We start from the raw sequence: 16,273 nt of genomic DNA, 5'->3' as shown, positions 1-16,273 counted from the left end.
GTGAAACCAACATACTTTCTATGCACTGAACTAAAATTGGATTTCAGAAGGGACAAAATGTTCTCTTGTTGACCAGTCTTCAAGGACTGGGGCTTGGAAAAGCTTGTTAATTTTTAAGGAAATAACTCTTAGGCACTTGGCACTAAAATGTAAGCACAACAACACAGAGGAAAAACAACCTGCTGATTTCCAAGCACTGAGTTATCCAGGCAAATTGGTGTTCAGTTCCTGATAGACTTAATGCTTGTTACATAAAATAATTGGTTATAAAGCCTTATTTTGCTTCATTTCTCACTACTCTTCTCTGTTTGCATCTGAGTCAGTGAGTCGAGGATGTTGCTATCCTATCCCCACCTGCATTTTTACTGTTTAAGTTGGAAACACAAGTAGAAGAAACTGGAGGTTGTGGAAATCATGACGTCTGTGACTCCACCAAAACTTCTTTCCCTTGTTTGTTCCGTCTGTGGATCCAGTATCCGTGACATATTGTTGCCACAAGATGGCAGTCGCTGACTGCATTTTAACCTGTGGGTTTTTTCCATAACCTCTGGTGGAAACATGGGATTTTTCTAAAGGAAAAAAATAATTTTTTTCAGATGCTGAATTTTGATTCATGAACTAAAAGACACAGATAATCTTTTGTACAGTTGTCTTCACAATTGAGACTTTCTGTAACAGCAAATGCTAACCCAATGCATTCCCATGATTTTGACAGAACACTGCCATTTTAATATATCACCTGAATATAATTCCCTAATGAAAGAGTCATAAACTATGCATGCTTCACATTCATTCATACATATTTATGTATATTTTCATCATTGTTTTGACTTGGGTTCAAGTAAAATCCTCATTGAAGCATTCTGTTTCTTCTAGTTTGCTTGAAACCAGTTTTCTGATTGCCTTGGATTTGCTTACTAGCTTTAGCCTACTGGACAAGCCCATCCAGGGTGTCCAACAACCTACAATTATCTAGTTCTTGTGCCTTAGTGTAGGATAGGTTTTGCCAGACTGGATCAGAGCCATAGACCACCTGGCCAGTAATAGCTACTTCAGAGAAATGTACAAAAAAATCCAACAGTGCACAGTTATGGGGTAGCCTGCCCCCAAGGAAACTGTCCTCCTGACCCCCAATAGTTAGAGGTTGGCTTATGTCCTGCAGCATGAGAGTTTTACATCCCTTCCAAAACTCCTGAATTTTTAATCCTTACTATTATAACTAGGGTTTCTTGTTATCCATATAAACGTCCAGCACTTTTTTGAGGCAGCTAAGCTCTTGACCTCAATGATACCTAGTGGCAATGAGTTCCCTGGGCCAATTGTGGTTTGGGTGAAGAGAACATATTTCCATTTATCACCTTTAAACGTTTCTGCCTTTCAGTTTAATTTAATCTCCCTTTTATTACGTAAATAAAATATACCCAGTCTCCTCCTGTATGCCATTCATTATTTCCTGTACCTTTTATCATGTCCTTTCCTATGTCTCTTTTCATCAAGATAAACAGGGCAGAGTATATTTCCCAGTGAATTAACTAGTGAAGGAAGACTGAATATGAATATTCTAATGAATTAACTAGTTTTAAATGGCACTCAATTGGTAAGAGAGACAAAGAATCTTGTCTAACCATAGGCGAAGTTTTTTCCATGTTCCTTTAAACAAGATTGCAGTAGTTGTTTACTACAAACAGTATTTTTAAAAAAAGCAGTGTTTGATACTTAGTGGCTCAGAGGATACAAGAGGAAGTTGGACATAGTTGTATTAGCACAGTGAATTACTTGCTTGTTTTAAAGCTTTACTGTCTGAGTTCAATAACGGGCAGACTGATAACCAAATAATTCCAGGGGATTATGAGTTTGCAGTAATGACATGTGAGGGATTTAGGTTTTTGTATTTGCAGTTTAGCTTTTGTCTCCTTTTTCATTAAGAAGTAACGCTATCCAAAGTAGTGGCGTATGTGCTGTCAGGCGCCCAGCCAGCTTGGCACCAGTTCTTTGGATCCAGAGCGAACTCCAGCTTCCGACTTATTTACTTTCTGTCCTGATGTCTCCAGCAGCTGTTGTCGCTGTGCCGTGTTAAGTCAGGCTGTGCGATAGCAGGCAGTGGCAGCTTCCTTCCACGTTCAGTGCCCCTTTAAGTGGGTCCACTTCTGGGATGGTTGGAGTGTCTTGACACGTAAATATGGTTGGTGCTAAACACCCGAGACAATCTGCATTACAAATAATGGCCTTTAATCGTAGCACTTCTCTGGGACAAGAGGTATCAGATATTGCAATAGGAGCCGATGCTTTAAATAAAGGACAGGTGGCACGCTGCTTCAGAAGTCAAATCCGTGCTGCTGCACTGATTAGCTCTGTGTGCTAAGTTATCGTCAGTATTGCCCTTTTGTTCCGAGGCTAGCTGACATGATTCACAGGTGTTCTCCAGGGCAAGCTGTGATTTGAAAATTGAATTGACTAACGTGTGAAGGGGAAGCAGAAAGAGCCTAGGTTTTTCCTGTAGGGAACAAACATCTTGCCTCCAAAGTGTCATCTGCTTCAAACGTCTGCTTGAAGTCCAAAATTAACCTTTTAGCAATTGGCCCCCTGGTACTAAGTAGCTTGTCTGGGGCACGGCAGACCTTCCAGTTGCTACATTCTGCAGACTAGCCTGAGAAGTTGTTTGTGTAGTTACGACTAACTCATGATCTCTGATGTGTTACGTAGATAATGGATTTTATTTCGCAGGAAGAGTGTATCATTAAATGTGATGATTCTCATTTGAGTTCCTGTTGCACCCCAACAGAAGCCTCCACCGTGCAAAGCATAAAGCACTTAAGTTGATCTTACCTCCTGCATTCCCCACCTGTTCCAGCAGATGTCACTGAATGACTGTCTGAATTTCTCTTTACAGCCACCGGACACATAGTAAGCGTGGCGCAACCTGGATCCTCATCAGGAGGAGGCGGAGGCGGACAGGCTCAGCTGCAAAAGCAAAAACAAATCGTGTCTGAGTCAGAAACTCAAGAACTTAAACAGGTACTATCAAGATGAGCCCAGGTTAAAGCAGCATATACCAAAGCCCTTTCGTTGTGCCCTCCCCCAAAACATAAACACTGTGAAGAGGAGCAGGGTCTTATACACAGAACTCTTCATTTACTATAGCCAAGGTTGTCTTATCTCCCCTTTCTCTGGAACACTGGATGGACATAAAAAATAATCCAACCAATGAGAACCCCTCAGTGTGCTTATCCACCCACCTTTTGTTGGTTTTGGGGGGTGTTTTTGCCTTGTTTTATTTTGCTGAGAAATCGGGGATTTGTCATCACGGTGAAAATAACTCTGGGATTTTGATACATTGAAAAGTTGCACACTCGTGCCACCTCCATTCTACACAGAAAATTAAATGTTTCAATACTGATTTTCCAGGTCACATTATGCCCATTTGTACTTTCTCGTTCCCTGATTTAGAGCTCTTTAAATAGACACCATCAACTTGAATTTTTTTGAACGATCATTTATTTGTATTGCAGTAACATCTGGGGGAGCCATTGTGCTGTGTGTGGTAAAGACATATAGTAGAAAGAGTCCCTACCCCCAAGAGCTTGCAGTCTAGTTTAGATACAAGATCCAACAGGTGGATTGGACAGATGAATGTGTGGGCAGGGACAAGGTTGCAGTAAAAAGGCTAACTTATAAAAAATTCTGGTCATCTACAGCTTCCTTAAAATATTAGGTCCTGAATTTCTTTTAAATTCCTTAAAAAACAAACAAACATAAAACATTTTTCTCCTGTCATGATTGTTGAAGCCTTTTCAGCAGCAGAGACTGAGCATACACAGAGTGCTGTCAAGTACGCAAAGTAAACAAGCTGGAAAAGCAAAGGAACATATTTTCACTAACTTAAGTGTTACTTGTTTCTGTAATGAACACAACATTTTTAGACAGGTGTGACTTTCAAACCGATTGTGCCCCTTCAAAGTATTTCTTAAAGAATATCTTGGGGGTGTTCCTGGCATTGTCCTTTTCCTGTCTCTCACTTGAATGATGCTTTTGTGGTTTCTTGATCACATTGTGTAAAATAGCCACTTATTCTGCTTCAGCCTGTCGTTTGTTCTCCCTCTCTCACGTAATTCCAGACACAACCCCCCTTTTTAATTAAATTGGATCTGAGTTTGCAAGTACACAGCAGTAATTTTAAGGATGACTAAAAATGAAAACCTTGCAAAAAAACATTATAGTTAACAAAAATCACTACTAGAAACCCACGGATGTCAGAAGTAAGGTTAGACTTAACAGAAACCCAGACATTTGAAAGGTGGTCTTTGCAGGGAAACAGACTAGAGATTTTAAATAAAACAAAACAAAAACCTAAGGAAGTCCCACTAATCATTTCAAAGTTCACCAGAGCCCCTTTGGCCCCAAGGGGCCATTCTGATATTCCTAATACACCCAGCCAAGATTTTCCAAAGTGTCTGATTTTGGAGACCTCATTTTCAAGTACCCAAATTGAGAGACCTGGAAGTGGCCTGATTTTTCAGAAAATACTGAGCACCTACTTTCCGAAAATCTGGTCCCTGTAAGTTGCCTCAGGTTGTGCCCCCAATAATTGAGGTACCCAGAATAACACTTGAAAAATCATTGCACCCCACTTCCTTCCCTCACCCAAGGATAAATTCCATAATATGCCTCTTTGGACAAAAAATGGGTCTTGTAAACTAGATTTCACAACGACCTTGTGCGTTAAACTCAATTGAAGTTTCTAGGATGGTCTGCTTTTGAGAGAAGGTGAGGGAAAAGGGGGAAATGTAAATTATGACCATGCAGTATTGTCCCCCTGGGATAGGGCGTGCTATACTAGCCCAGCAAGAGCTGGATTGGGCCAGGTGGGCCCAATCAGCTAATTAGGCTGCAAGCAGGGGAGCTTTAGGCTGGAGGCAACTAATTAGAAACAGGCTCACCTGTGCTGGAATAGGCAGGCCTTGTATAAAGCCAGGTAGCTGGCTGCAGTCTGGGGCTGGTTCTGCTGGGAAAGGCTGCAGTCACTCCTTGAGTGGAGGGAGTTGGAGTCTGGCAAACCCAGAGAAGAGGAAAGCCAGATATGTAGGAAGAAGCCCAGGAAAACAGTAGCAAGAGGTAGGACTGTAAGGGACTGTGGCTGCTTGTTATAGGGTTTCTGGGCTGGAACCCAGTGTACAGGGTGGGCCTGGGTTCCCCTACTAGCCCCTGAGGAGTGGCCAGGGCGTTGGAGGCACTAGCCAGACAGCAGGTCTTGAAAAACTATGAATTCCCCAGCAGGGGAGGATTTCAGTGACTTGGCCAGAGGGATAAGCCACAGCAAGGAAGCTGCAGAGCCAAGTCAGCGAGGCAGTAGAATGAGACCAGATGGGAGAAGACAACACTGGAGGGAGAGCACAAGCTGGCCTTGCTAATCTCCAGGACGGATAGCAAGAGGCACCGTTCACAATGAGTGGATGCCGTGACACCCCCCAAAATCAGTATGCAAATCATTTAACTTTCTGACAAAACGTGCAGTAACTGAAGTGGAGTTGACCTTTTTTGAGGACTTTAAGGGCTTACGAAAAGCAAAGTCTGAAATTTATAAGTGCAGCTATTGCCTCTCTACAATTCAACCTAGCATGCAGTTGTGCAACTCTTATGCATTCAGCTGGGTTCCTTGTTTATCTCTTAACCTGTCAGCGATACAACTTCCGAACTAGACTTTGCAGTTGTAACCGAAAGAGCATAAAAGCCAAAATGTTAAAGGAAGGGCTGTTGACCATGAGCTGTGAGGGCTGTTGAAGATGCCTACATATTTTGCAGTACCTCTTAGAAGGGGCTGTTGAGGAATTCCTTATTCCAGGGCCAGTTCATGACAAATACACAGCCTACTTCAGTGCCTGGAAACTATTATGGCACTCTGCAGTTATGAGTGGTGAGTTTAGGCTGTTCCTTACTAAGTCGTGATCCTGACTGCTCCTGCCCCCAGCAGCTCATGCTGAAGAGGAGCCACATGCATTTGTCTTGTCTGCATTGAGGACCTCACCTTCAGTGCTGCTGCTCCCAGAAGTTCTCCATGCACCATATCTGCTGTCTACTCCAGAGCTTTGGAACAGAGTCTGACAGCTTGACTGAGAATCTATGCAAACCTCATCCTTCTTCCCTGTTGAGAAGGAACGTGGTGGGATAGATTAGAAGGGAAGGAGGCTTGAGGATGTGGAAAAAGAGAACCTTGGAGTACTTGAAGGGGCAGACGCCTACTACTAAAGGCAGGTATACAAGGTATATCTATTTCTGTGAGGTGAACTTTATACTAGGGTCCAAGAGCAGCACCTTCATGGAGATCCAATACAAACCCTTCCAACTATTGTTGAGAGTGGTTGGTGTTTCAGAGTGCTGCTCCTGGACCTTGCAGTCATGGAGCAGGCAATCAGAGCATCGTATATCTGCTTCTGGCATGTAGGTATCTGGCAAACTTCTCAATGCCCTGAATATTTCCATTAGATTTGCCCTATACTCCAGTTTATTATTGGGAGACAGCAATGACTAGTCAATAGGATGTAGGACTGGGAGTCGGGAGACTTTGAGCAAGTGACTTCACTCATTGTGGCTCTGCTTCCCCCTCTGTAAAATGAGAAGAATGACAGTTGATCCTTTGTCAAGCATGTCGAGAATTAAGGGTGAAACAAGCACGACGTGCAAAACGTTACTGTGTATAGGGTAGTATTGTAACTGTGGTGGCCACCATTTTGAAAATTACTTTATGGTATTCTGACCCTCGTGTGCTGAGTAACCATATTTTCTGAACAGTTTCCCTCTTGAAAATTGATTATGCTCATTATTTTTGGAATATCCTTAGTTCTGGACTGGAACTGGTAGGGACTGTGGAGGGCTTTGTAGAGCTCTTTGTGGAATGGGTAAGACCAACAGACCATCTTAGGGTCGGAGAGATGTGAGGGGAATAGATAATTAACAGACAGGGAAATATCTGAGCTAAAGGGTAGGCCTGGGGAGAAACATTCGTAGCTGAAGTTCTTTCACAAAGCTACTCGCATTTGTAGCAGCAGCTCAACAAACTGAATATTAAGTACCTTTCATTAGAGCCGGAAGCCCTCAATAGTCTGGAATTGTGATTGGGTACTTGCGTGAAAGAACTTGCCAGGACTTCACCATTGAGGTGTTTGTGTTTAAAACACAGCATTTTGTGGTTGTGTGGGCAGCGTTCCATTAGCTGGGCTATAGATTTGCAGAAAGAAGTCTACTGAGTTCCTGTGGTCTGTGGCTGAGTCGCTGTCTACCGGCTGACCATGGCTGACATCATGTCATTGGGTGTGGGAAGGGATATGATAACATTAACTTAAGGGTTGTGGTTGAGGAGGGGGAGTAGGATTTTGTTCACTAGATTTGGCTTGGCAAAATAAATTCAGTGCTTTCTAATTTCCGCTCTGTTAAACCTTTCCTGCCAACGAGCTATTACCCTTATGTTTACTACATCTGCAGTTTGCATATCCGATATAGCAGATGATACTATCTGAAGAAATTAATTTCCATAGCAATTGTGAAAAATCCATGGATTTCATTGTGTATCTTTCCAGTGGCTTCTCAGTGCCTCTTTGGTCATATGATTGTTCTAGTTTAGTTTAGTCATTTCACTCTGATACTTTTCTCTGCATTTATTTACCTTTGTCTTGCATTCACACTTCATCTTGGGAAAACCTAACAGTTATGAGGTCAAAGAAGTAGTGCTTAGTTGTGGGACCATTCATCAACAGCATCAGAGTGCTGGAATAGCTCTATTTGTAACTTATCCATGCCTTAAAGCTTGATGAAACAATTAACCAGTACAGCGAATCCTGTAAAACTGATCTCTTGATTGCTGTCACAGTTCCAGACAGAATGCACCTGCTGTGCTATCGAATATACCTGTTCTAGCAATCATTTGTTTAATTTCTGTCCTGTGCTCAGAAGTTTTGTGCCATAGGATGCACCCCACTGACACCCTGGAGGCCGCAGAAGAGGATTTGTGAGGTCTGAACCACTGGCTGTATGTGTACACTGCTTGAGTGCACGTGTGACTTGTGCCCGATGATGTACGTACTGTGTGCAGCTACACGCACGTGTCAGGGGCCCCATTCCACTTCTGCCCCAAATGGGTGCACATGATCCCCATAACAGCAGCCTTATGAACCTCTGTATTATGGCAAGCCACATACTATAGCCTTTCTCTTCCCAGAGATGTAGTTTAGACATGCCAGGATTCAGATTTATCTGAGCAGGAACTGAATGTAGGGGCCATTGCTGGATCAGGGGCACATGCATTTACACAAAACAGATCCTTCCCTTGATGTCAGGCCTCACCCCTCTTTGGCACAGAGCCTGTGGAGTGGACTCCTTGAGGAATTCAGGGAAGCCAAAATCAGAGCAGCCAGCTTTTGTCTTACACACTTGCCGCTTTCTGCGTTTTGCTCATTTTTACTGGTGGATACCTGTATGCAGTGTTTGACCAAATTTGTCTCATGCCTTTCTTCACATCAGGTTACCAAAACTGTGGTGATGATATTTGAATTACAAATACAGGGCCTGAACCAAGATCAGGGTCCTGTTGTAAGCAATTTGGGACAGGAACACTCTTTATGTTTGTATAGTGCCTGCCACAATAGGGCTCGGGCTGCATGTGCTGCCATAATACAAATGAATAATATAGTTATGCTAGGTGCTATACAGAGCCACAGAATGGGACAGTTCTGTCATGAAAACTTTACAGTATAAATAAATAAAAGTTGGGGAAAGTGAAGTCCTTATTATCCTCACTTTACAATTGGGGAACTAAGGTGCAGATAGATTAAGTGACTTTCCCAAAGTCCCCAACAGGAAATCTGTAACTGGGTTGGGAGTTGAACCAGTTTTTCTGAGTTGTAGCCATTGGCTTCCTCTTACTGCTGGAGCTGGAAAGGCAGGAGACTGCTTGTGAGGCCACTGATCTTATTGATCAGTTCTGAATGCAAGTGGCCAGGAAAGACGTCTTATAACTTCAGTCCTTAGTATTGCCTCTGATGTGTAGTGGCATGTTGTAAATAGAAAGGAGGGATTTCATCTCTTGATTCACTGCCCAAATTAGGGTTTGGCACAGAAGGCATCAGATCTTTTCGTGGTTGGCAGAATTTGTGCATTGATGACTAGACATCTTGTCATTGTTTTGCTCTACAAAAATAGCAACCATTTTTAAGGTTTGGCCAGACTACTGACTCTAGTAATCTTTCCAACCGTCTTTATGTGGGCAGTATTAGCTACAGCATTTTAACTATGTCCGACCACCTTTCGAAGAAAACGACACCCACACACAACTTGAATGTGCAGTGCGGCTACCAGGCAAAGGGTTAAGCAAATTGTTACCAGACTCGCAGTACGCCGACAAAGAAAATTAGTGGATGAAAATGAGCCACTTGCAAGTTTTTTTGTTTGTTTGTTTGTTTGTTTGTACCAGGAACCACATCAGCACCTTATCTTCAAATCAGACCCTGATGGGCAAGTAAAATGAACAGAGTACTGTAGCTGTCTGAATGTCCATTTTAGTTGCATTCATATTTTAAAAGCCTTCTGTTTGAAACTATTATTCTTTCTTGGGTATTTTAAATTTTAAGCACATTTGAATTAATCTAGAGCACATCAAAATTAATCGGGTTCAAAACTAATAATAGGTCAGATGTTATAATAGACCTGTTTGCTTTTGCACAATTCTATTTTGTAAATTTTACTGGTGTCTCTGTTTGGGGAGTGGAAAGTGCCTCTTTCCTTTCTGGCGTCTCTTGTGCCACCTCCTGTTAATCTGTAAATGTGTTTGAGCCTCTACTTGGCATACCGGCAGCCCTATTGCCTTTAGCTTGTGAAATCCATTGAGATCACAGCACAACTGGGTCAGGCCAGGCCAATACTTGAGCTCACTGATGCGTAGCAAATTAATAAGAATCTTTGTTTGAATGCCTGGTTGCTGCAGAAAGTGGTGGTGAGTCAATAGAGGAATTCCCCCACCTGATTTTGCAGTAAACCAGTGCCCCAACATGGAGTTGGGAGGCACTGTGCTGCTGGAGAGGCCATCTTTCCAATCAGATATAAAACTAAGTTTCTGCCTACTTGTGATTTACGAAGAGTGATCTATAAAACCCCAGTGCCCTAGCTGATCTCCAATTTGAGTCATTAAATTATGTCTATAAATTTCTTCTCCAGTTCCAACTGGATATGGTAATCCTCATTTCCTGTTCCAAACTGATGTGTAGTGTAGCTGCACACTGCTAGACAGCTGCTGCATTTGATCCAAGATGTGGGTGAAGTGACCTCCATGTCCTTTACCTACAATATCTCCCTGAAGATGTTGAGAGGGTTAAATGAATTAATATTTGTAAAGAGCTATGAGATCCCTAGATAAAAGTGATGCAAGGTATTAGAAGAGAAAATAGAACAACTGTCATCCTCTTCACTATTCTTGTTCCTACAGAACCACGTGGGCATGTTTTATCCTTTAGTAATTAACACTGTGTCAAACAAGGATCAACAGCAGAATCATAAACAGGAATGTCTTGTCTAGGTGCTCACCATGTCATGGCGATAAGCAGAGTAAAAGGACCTAAATAGAAGAGAATGGTCTTTCCACAGATTCCGTTATGATGGAGTGAATAAACCACCTGTTATAGCCAAGGAGGGTAGTGATGTTCTGTTGTTACACACAGTATCAGGATGTGTATGGCCATCATGGCAGCAGAAGGAACCACTGTCTAGTAGAGGGGAACTGAGAAGCGCAGTTCTCCATCCCCGTGATATGAAGCAGGTTTTCCAAATCCCGCCCTTTATACATCTGTTAGGAAAGGTAGCTGAGTCTTGTCAGAAAATCAGCCGGGCTGGACAGGTGGCTTTGGTTCATACTAATGAGTTGATGAAGGAGGCTTGTAAAGGGAGCATCCAGGGGAGTGAACAAGAGGCACAGATTTAATTCTCATCTGAGCATACTGCAACAGAAGATCCAGGATAGTACACCAAGGGATTGCAAGGAAGTTTAGTTTTCTTTTTCACCATTTGGATTTCAGCCATACGTGATCACAGAAATTAGAGCTGGTAAAGGCCTACTGGGTCATTGTAGATGATCTTAATGGACCTTCCTGGCCTTAAATTTGTGTTGATTTGTTTTTTTCACACTCACCTCAGTGGCTTTTCCAAACACTACATAGAACAGGATCACTGGGAGTTACCTTGCAGTCTCTCTGGGTGTTTGCTTATGGTTACATGTGGGAGTGGTAATTTGCTAAGTTTAGTGTTAACTTAACTGGTTTATTTGTAATATAACGCTTGTGTGGGCCTCTTGCTTGTAGTCTGAAATAGTGTAGCAGTCAGTGTATCTGTTGTTTCCCATCTTGATGACCCCAAAGTAGTCTCTTTTACATCCCTGACACCCCCATTCTTCCCTTCCCATCTGTCTAATATGATCCTGCTCCACTGCTTCTGACCATGTTACCCTCCTTCCCCTTCAGATCCCTGCATGTCCCCCTTCTTCACCACATCATGCATAAATAACTGGTCCCTTTACCTTCTAAGACCTATTCAACTCTACTCTTGCCCAAGTATTCAATGCAGTCTTTCATTGTGTGATCCCTCTCTCACTCCTCTGACTATTCCCATTTCAGTGCCCTCTTTGTCCGCTTCTCATGCAGCCGCCTTAGGACCTTCTGCACAAGTGGAATGTCTTCTCACTGCTGATCTGTCAAGCCACTACCAATCTTCATTCAAATTGTTCCTGCAGACTCTCTACTTTCGTAGTGCTCACAAGTAGTGAGTCAGTTATAACTGAGGCAGCAAGAAGCACAAATTCCTAAACTGAGAAACCGGGTAACCTTATTGCTCTAACCCTCACTCTTACTCGCTCCGTCCTTTCTTTTGTTCTAGCCACACTTGCATCATGTCTAAAATTAGATTATCAGGACCGATTATCTCTGCTTGCCCCATAAGTCACTTAGCCTGCTTTGGGGCACTGTAATATTAAATGATGGAAATCTTAGCCCTATCATTTTGCTGGACATATGGAGGTAGGACCTGATTATTTAAAACTGACATATTACAATTGCTCTTCACATCTGAAGATAACTGAAAAGTCTGTCCAGATCATTCACCAAAAGTTCTTGATCTCTTCTTCTGACAGATACTGAAGAAGCTTAAGAGCCTCGCCTTAGAAACAGACGCAGAACTGGAGAGACAGGACGAAGTTCTTGACGTCATCACCACCTCTGTAGACCGGACGACTTTGAATATTGACAAGCAGAACCGCAGAATGAAGAAGCTAACGTAGCACCCATATGAGCCAGCGAGGATGGTAACGGGAGAGATTGTGCAATTGTTTCTTTAACAGACTATTTATAGACTTTCTGATTGTACAGGAGCCATCTCTAATATTGTCTTGAATGTCGCTGTGGAACTTTGGCAGGGAGTAGGAGAGAAGGAATGTGAAAACATTTTCAGACTGGGATAACTTTTAAAGGCATTTTAAATGCCTAAACTGTTAATTGTAGAGAAACAATGACTGTGAAATCCCTGCTACAGAAGATCCTTAAACATAAAATACTGTGACTTCATCTGAGTTGATGTCCATGCCACATGCTAAGTTACTGCTTTTGAAAAGTAACGTTTTTGTAATAAATAAGTGAAGATGAGGGGGCAGTGAATTATGTGTCTTTATACCGATAATTACACTCCAAAGTTCTTGCAAGTTCTTTCCAAAAATAGAGATAGAGTAGAAGTTGACCAATTCACACTAAGCACCAGGCTGAATTTTACGAATTAGTGATTGAGTGAACAAACCTAATTGTCAACAATAGAAGAACTTTGTTCACTTTATTGTACAAATGTAGTTTTAAGATTCCTAGCACAGTGTACTAGTAAAGGTTTTATGTAATGAAGGCTTAGTAATACAAGAGCTTGCCACAGCTTTTAGTTATGAAATCTTTGGCAAGCAAGTGGAGACAGAGGACGTGTCTGTGAATTAGTGATTTGCACTTGGTGAGGAGTGCAGTTGAGTGTTGCCACAGGCTGTCTCCTGCTACTTAAGTAGCTTACTGAAAATAAGTGTCGAAGCAAAGCGGAGACTTTCATTTTCCAAAAGGGAATTCTTGGTCCTTTGATGTTCAATTGCAGCTGCTTTGTCTTTTATACGGAATGACCAGTGGTAGAAATAAAAGTACAGACTTAATTGATTGATTGTTCACTATACTATCAATGAGATGATTTGGTAGGATTGCCTGAAGCACACAAGTCTGTTCTGAAAGCACATGGAGTACCTTGTGTACATAAAGACCCTCGCTTATGTATAAAGGCATTTTTGGAATAAGATGCTTTCTGGTTGGCTGAAGTCCTTATAAGGTTTTAGCTCTTCAGAAATCTGATGATGGCTTGGCACAGATTCTCCATGGTATGACAGATATCATTTCTATAACCCTTCTTGGATGCTGGGAGGCTCAGGTCCATAAATTGCTTAGCATTTCTTCATTTTCCAAGGAATACACTTGTGATTGGTGTTCCCTTCGCACTGATCAGATACGGACTTCATCAGAGCTGCATGGGGACCACATAAAGCCTGGTAGCTCTTCTGCAGACCTATGGATCGAATGTCTCCTGATCAGTGCTTTAAATATTTTGTGTGCCTCTTGGTATGAATGGAAACTAACATGGTGGACAGCCTTCCCCCTTTCATGATTTTTCTTTTAAATAACTGGGATGTGTGCGGACAAGACTTCTTGTCAAAGCCAGTGTTACATGGATACTTCATTGTCTTTCAAAAATAAAAAGGGAGTGGCTGTAAAAAATGTATCTAAACTATATTATTATTGTTTTGTTATCATTGATTTTAGGCATAGTTCACAATCTAGATGTAATTTATCTCAGTTAAACATGATTTAGTGTATACTTTTCTCTCCTACCATAAAGGTCATTGCCTAGAATAGGTTCCAGATAGCCTGTATGTAGCTGTAGCAGAGAACTTGAAGGAGATTCATTTCTGCTTACCACTATCCTTTTCATTTTCTCCACTACAGCCCTCTAGTTAGTTTGCTTTAAGGAAAACTGTTGTAACCTTGTCATTTCAAAGTGTTTTATAATAAGCTGATAGTGAATTGTCAGCATGTAACTTTACAGATAAAATCTTTTTCAGTGCTGAAGTTTTGAACCGGGGACCGCACTGATAATTGCCGTGGGATTGTCCCATTTCAGAGTAATACGGCCTACAATTGAAGGAGTATATGGGAAATGACCTAGAGATAATAGTCTTGAAAACAATATAGTGCACATCTCTCCAATGTAATAGCTGGTTAATTTTTGAGTGACTTGTATTTTTGCACGGCAAGTCCCTTATTCACTATCTGAGTTGTTACTGGCATGCATTGGTGTCTTGTTCAGTGTTTTTGAATGTAGTAATGTTTAGGCTGTAAGAAATATATACATAAAGTATGTACCTCACTGTAAATAAGCACATCCGATTTAGTTTTAAATATTCCAAGTAACAGTTGTCTTAATGTGATGAGAAAACATGTTTACAAGATGATTTATTTTATGAAACTTGTTTAGAAATACACTTTGCACAAAATGCACATTTTGGCGTGATGAAATTTGGACCTGGTCCTGATTTAGAATTGATTCCTAATGTTAATTAATCAAACTACGATTGCCAAAAACAAATAACATTTGCACTTAACTGGATTGAGTTTACCATTCTTTTTATCATAACTTATTGCTATGCTTTAGCTTTAGCTATGGCATTTAATTCACTACTGTTTTTGTATGCGTTGGTTTACCTTGGTCTAACATGTTAATGCCTAAAAAAACCCTGGTATTATAAGAGTAAAAAGTTTGAGATCTGTACGTTTTCTGTCTAGCTGAATTCCATCTGCCCGGAACTCACTTTGATTCTGTAACTTGTTCTTTACTTTTATTAAAATAATATCTTGAAATAGTGATTTTTTTCTTCTGTTGGTACCAGGATTTCTTGAGTGCTTTTTGGTCGTGCAGGCCACTATTTAAGTGTGTGTCTCAAGGAGGCCTGCCCACCCAGTTTATAATCCGTAACATCTCTGTGGCAACTACAGTGATTGCTTACATAGGAAAGTAACTGAGGTACATTTAGGTCTCGTTAGTGCAATAAACATGTCTCATTTGGAAAAAAAGTCAGTCACACTCTTCTCATGTTCTACATTTCAATTCCATCCTTCCATCTGTGCTGTATCTCTCTGCTGACCACCTGCAAGTGCTCTGTGTATCACAGCTATCTTTAGACCACAGTTTGGAAATCTCTAGTTCCTACCTTTTTTTAATAATGCCTAAAGCAACACTCCAGCTTGTTCAGATGCCCTCAGGATTTTACTTTACTGCAGGTCTCTTCCTTCCTACCCAAAGAACAGCAAAAATACCTGAGAATGAACCACAATCCATACAGAGTTCAGCCGTCACTTTCTGACCATTCAAAGGATTTGTGAGGGGAAATCTGCACTATATATATTCTAACAAATATTCTGTACCAGAAGCAGGCTCTGCCAGGATGTAATGCCCAGAACCTTCTTGAATTCTTAGACAATGGGCTAGAGAACTGCCTTGGTACTCAAATTTTCAATTATTTAAACAGTTACTTGACATGTTTTCGGGGTTTTTTTTAATTGATCAGTTTCTGGTACCGTAACAACAAAAAAGCCACTTGAGCTTCTATCATTGCCAGCACTGAGAGAGGTCTTTTATGTTGGACATAAATACTGTTTTTTTCAAAAATTAGTGTAAATCGAGAAGAATAAAGTCACAGAAGATACAGTGGCCAGTGCATATAAGAAATGTATTTTTTTTTATTCTTCAGTGAAATTTCCTTTGTACGTAGTCTAAAATGTTATTTCTAAAAAGTTGTGCCTTATATGTATAAATTGTAAGCTATTTGGGCCAGACACTCTTTTTTTTTTTTTTTTATTAAGTGTACAATGCCAAACACGATGGGGCCGAAATCCCTAATCTAAATAGAGAACAACAATCTAGCAATAAGGGTTCTAGTCTAAAAAAGAGTCTATTATTTCGGCCGGGTTTTTAAACCACTCATTGAACACTACACCCTTGCATGGTGCATAAATAGTCAGCTTTCAAGTTCCTGGGCATACTGAGTGATTTCTGGATATAGCCACAGCCTGTGGCTTTCATGTAGAAACTAATTTTACTTCTGTGGAATCAATGAAATGTTACAGTAATAAGCACAGCACTTTACACTTATAATCTGAGGATCACAAGGAGTTAA

General features: G+C 41.2%; 1 protein-coding gene across 3 annotated transcripts in view; it reads left to right on the top strand.

Annotated features, from left to right (window-relative positions):
- The window catches only part of SNAP47 (synaptosome associated protein 47), a 35,344-nt gene extending 20,191 nt beyond the window's left edge, over positions 1 to 15,153 (top strand). For all 3 annotated transcript variants that reach the window (XM_073334837.1, XM_073334836.1, XM_073334835.1), the window contains exons 4-5: positions 2,891 to 3,015; positions 12,161 to 15,153. In XM_073334837.1, the coding sequence (XP_073190938.1) occupies positions 2,891 to 3,015; positions 12,161 to 12,307 (272 nt within the window). In that variant the 3' untranslated portion in view covers positions 12,308 to 15,153. The remainder of the gene's footprint in view (positions 1 to 2,890; positions 3,016 to 12,160) is intronic.
- Positions 15,154 to 16,273: the final 1,120 nt, after the last annotated feature.

This window comes from Lepidochelys kempii, chromosome 2 (genome assembly GCF_965140265.1).
Source record: "Lepidochelys kempii isolate rLepKem1 chromosome 2, rLepKem1.hap2, whole genome shotgun sequence".
In the NCBI taxonomy this organism is placed as follows: Eukaryota; Metazoa; Chordata; order Testudines; family Cheloniidae; genus Lepidochelys; species Lepidochelys kempii.
This window is presented reverse-complemented; position numbering and strand designations above follow the sequence as displayed.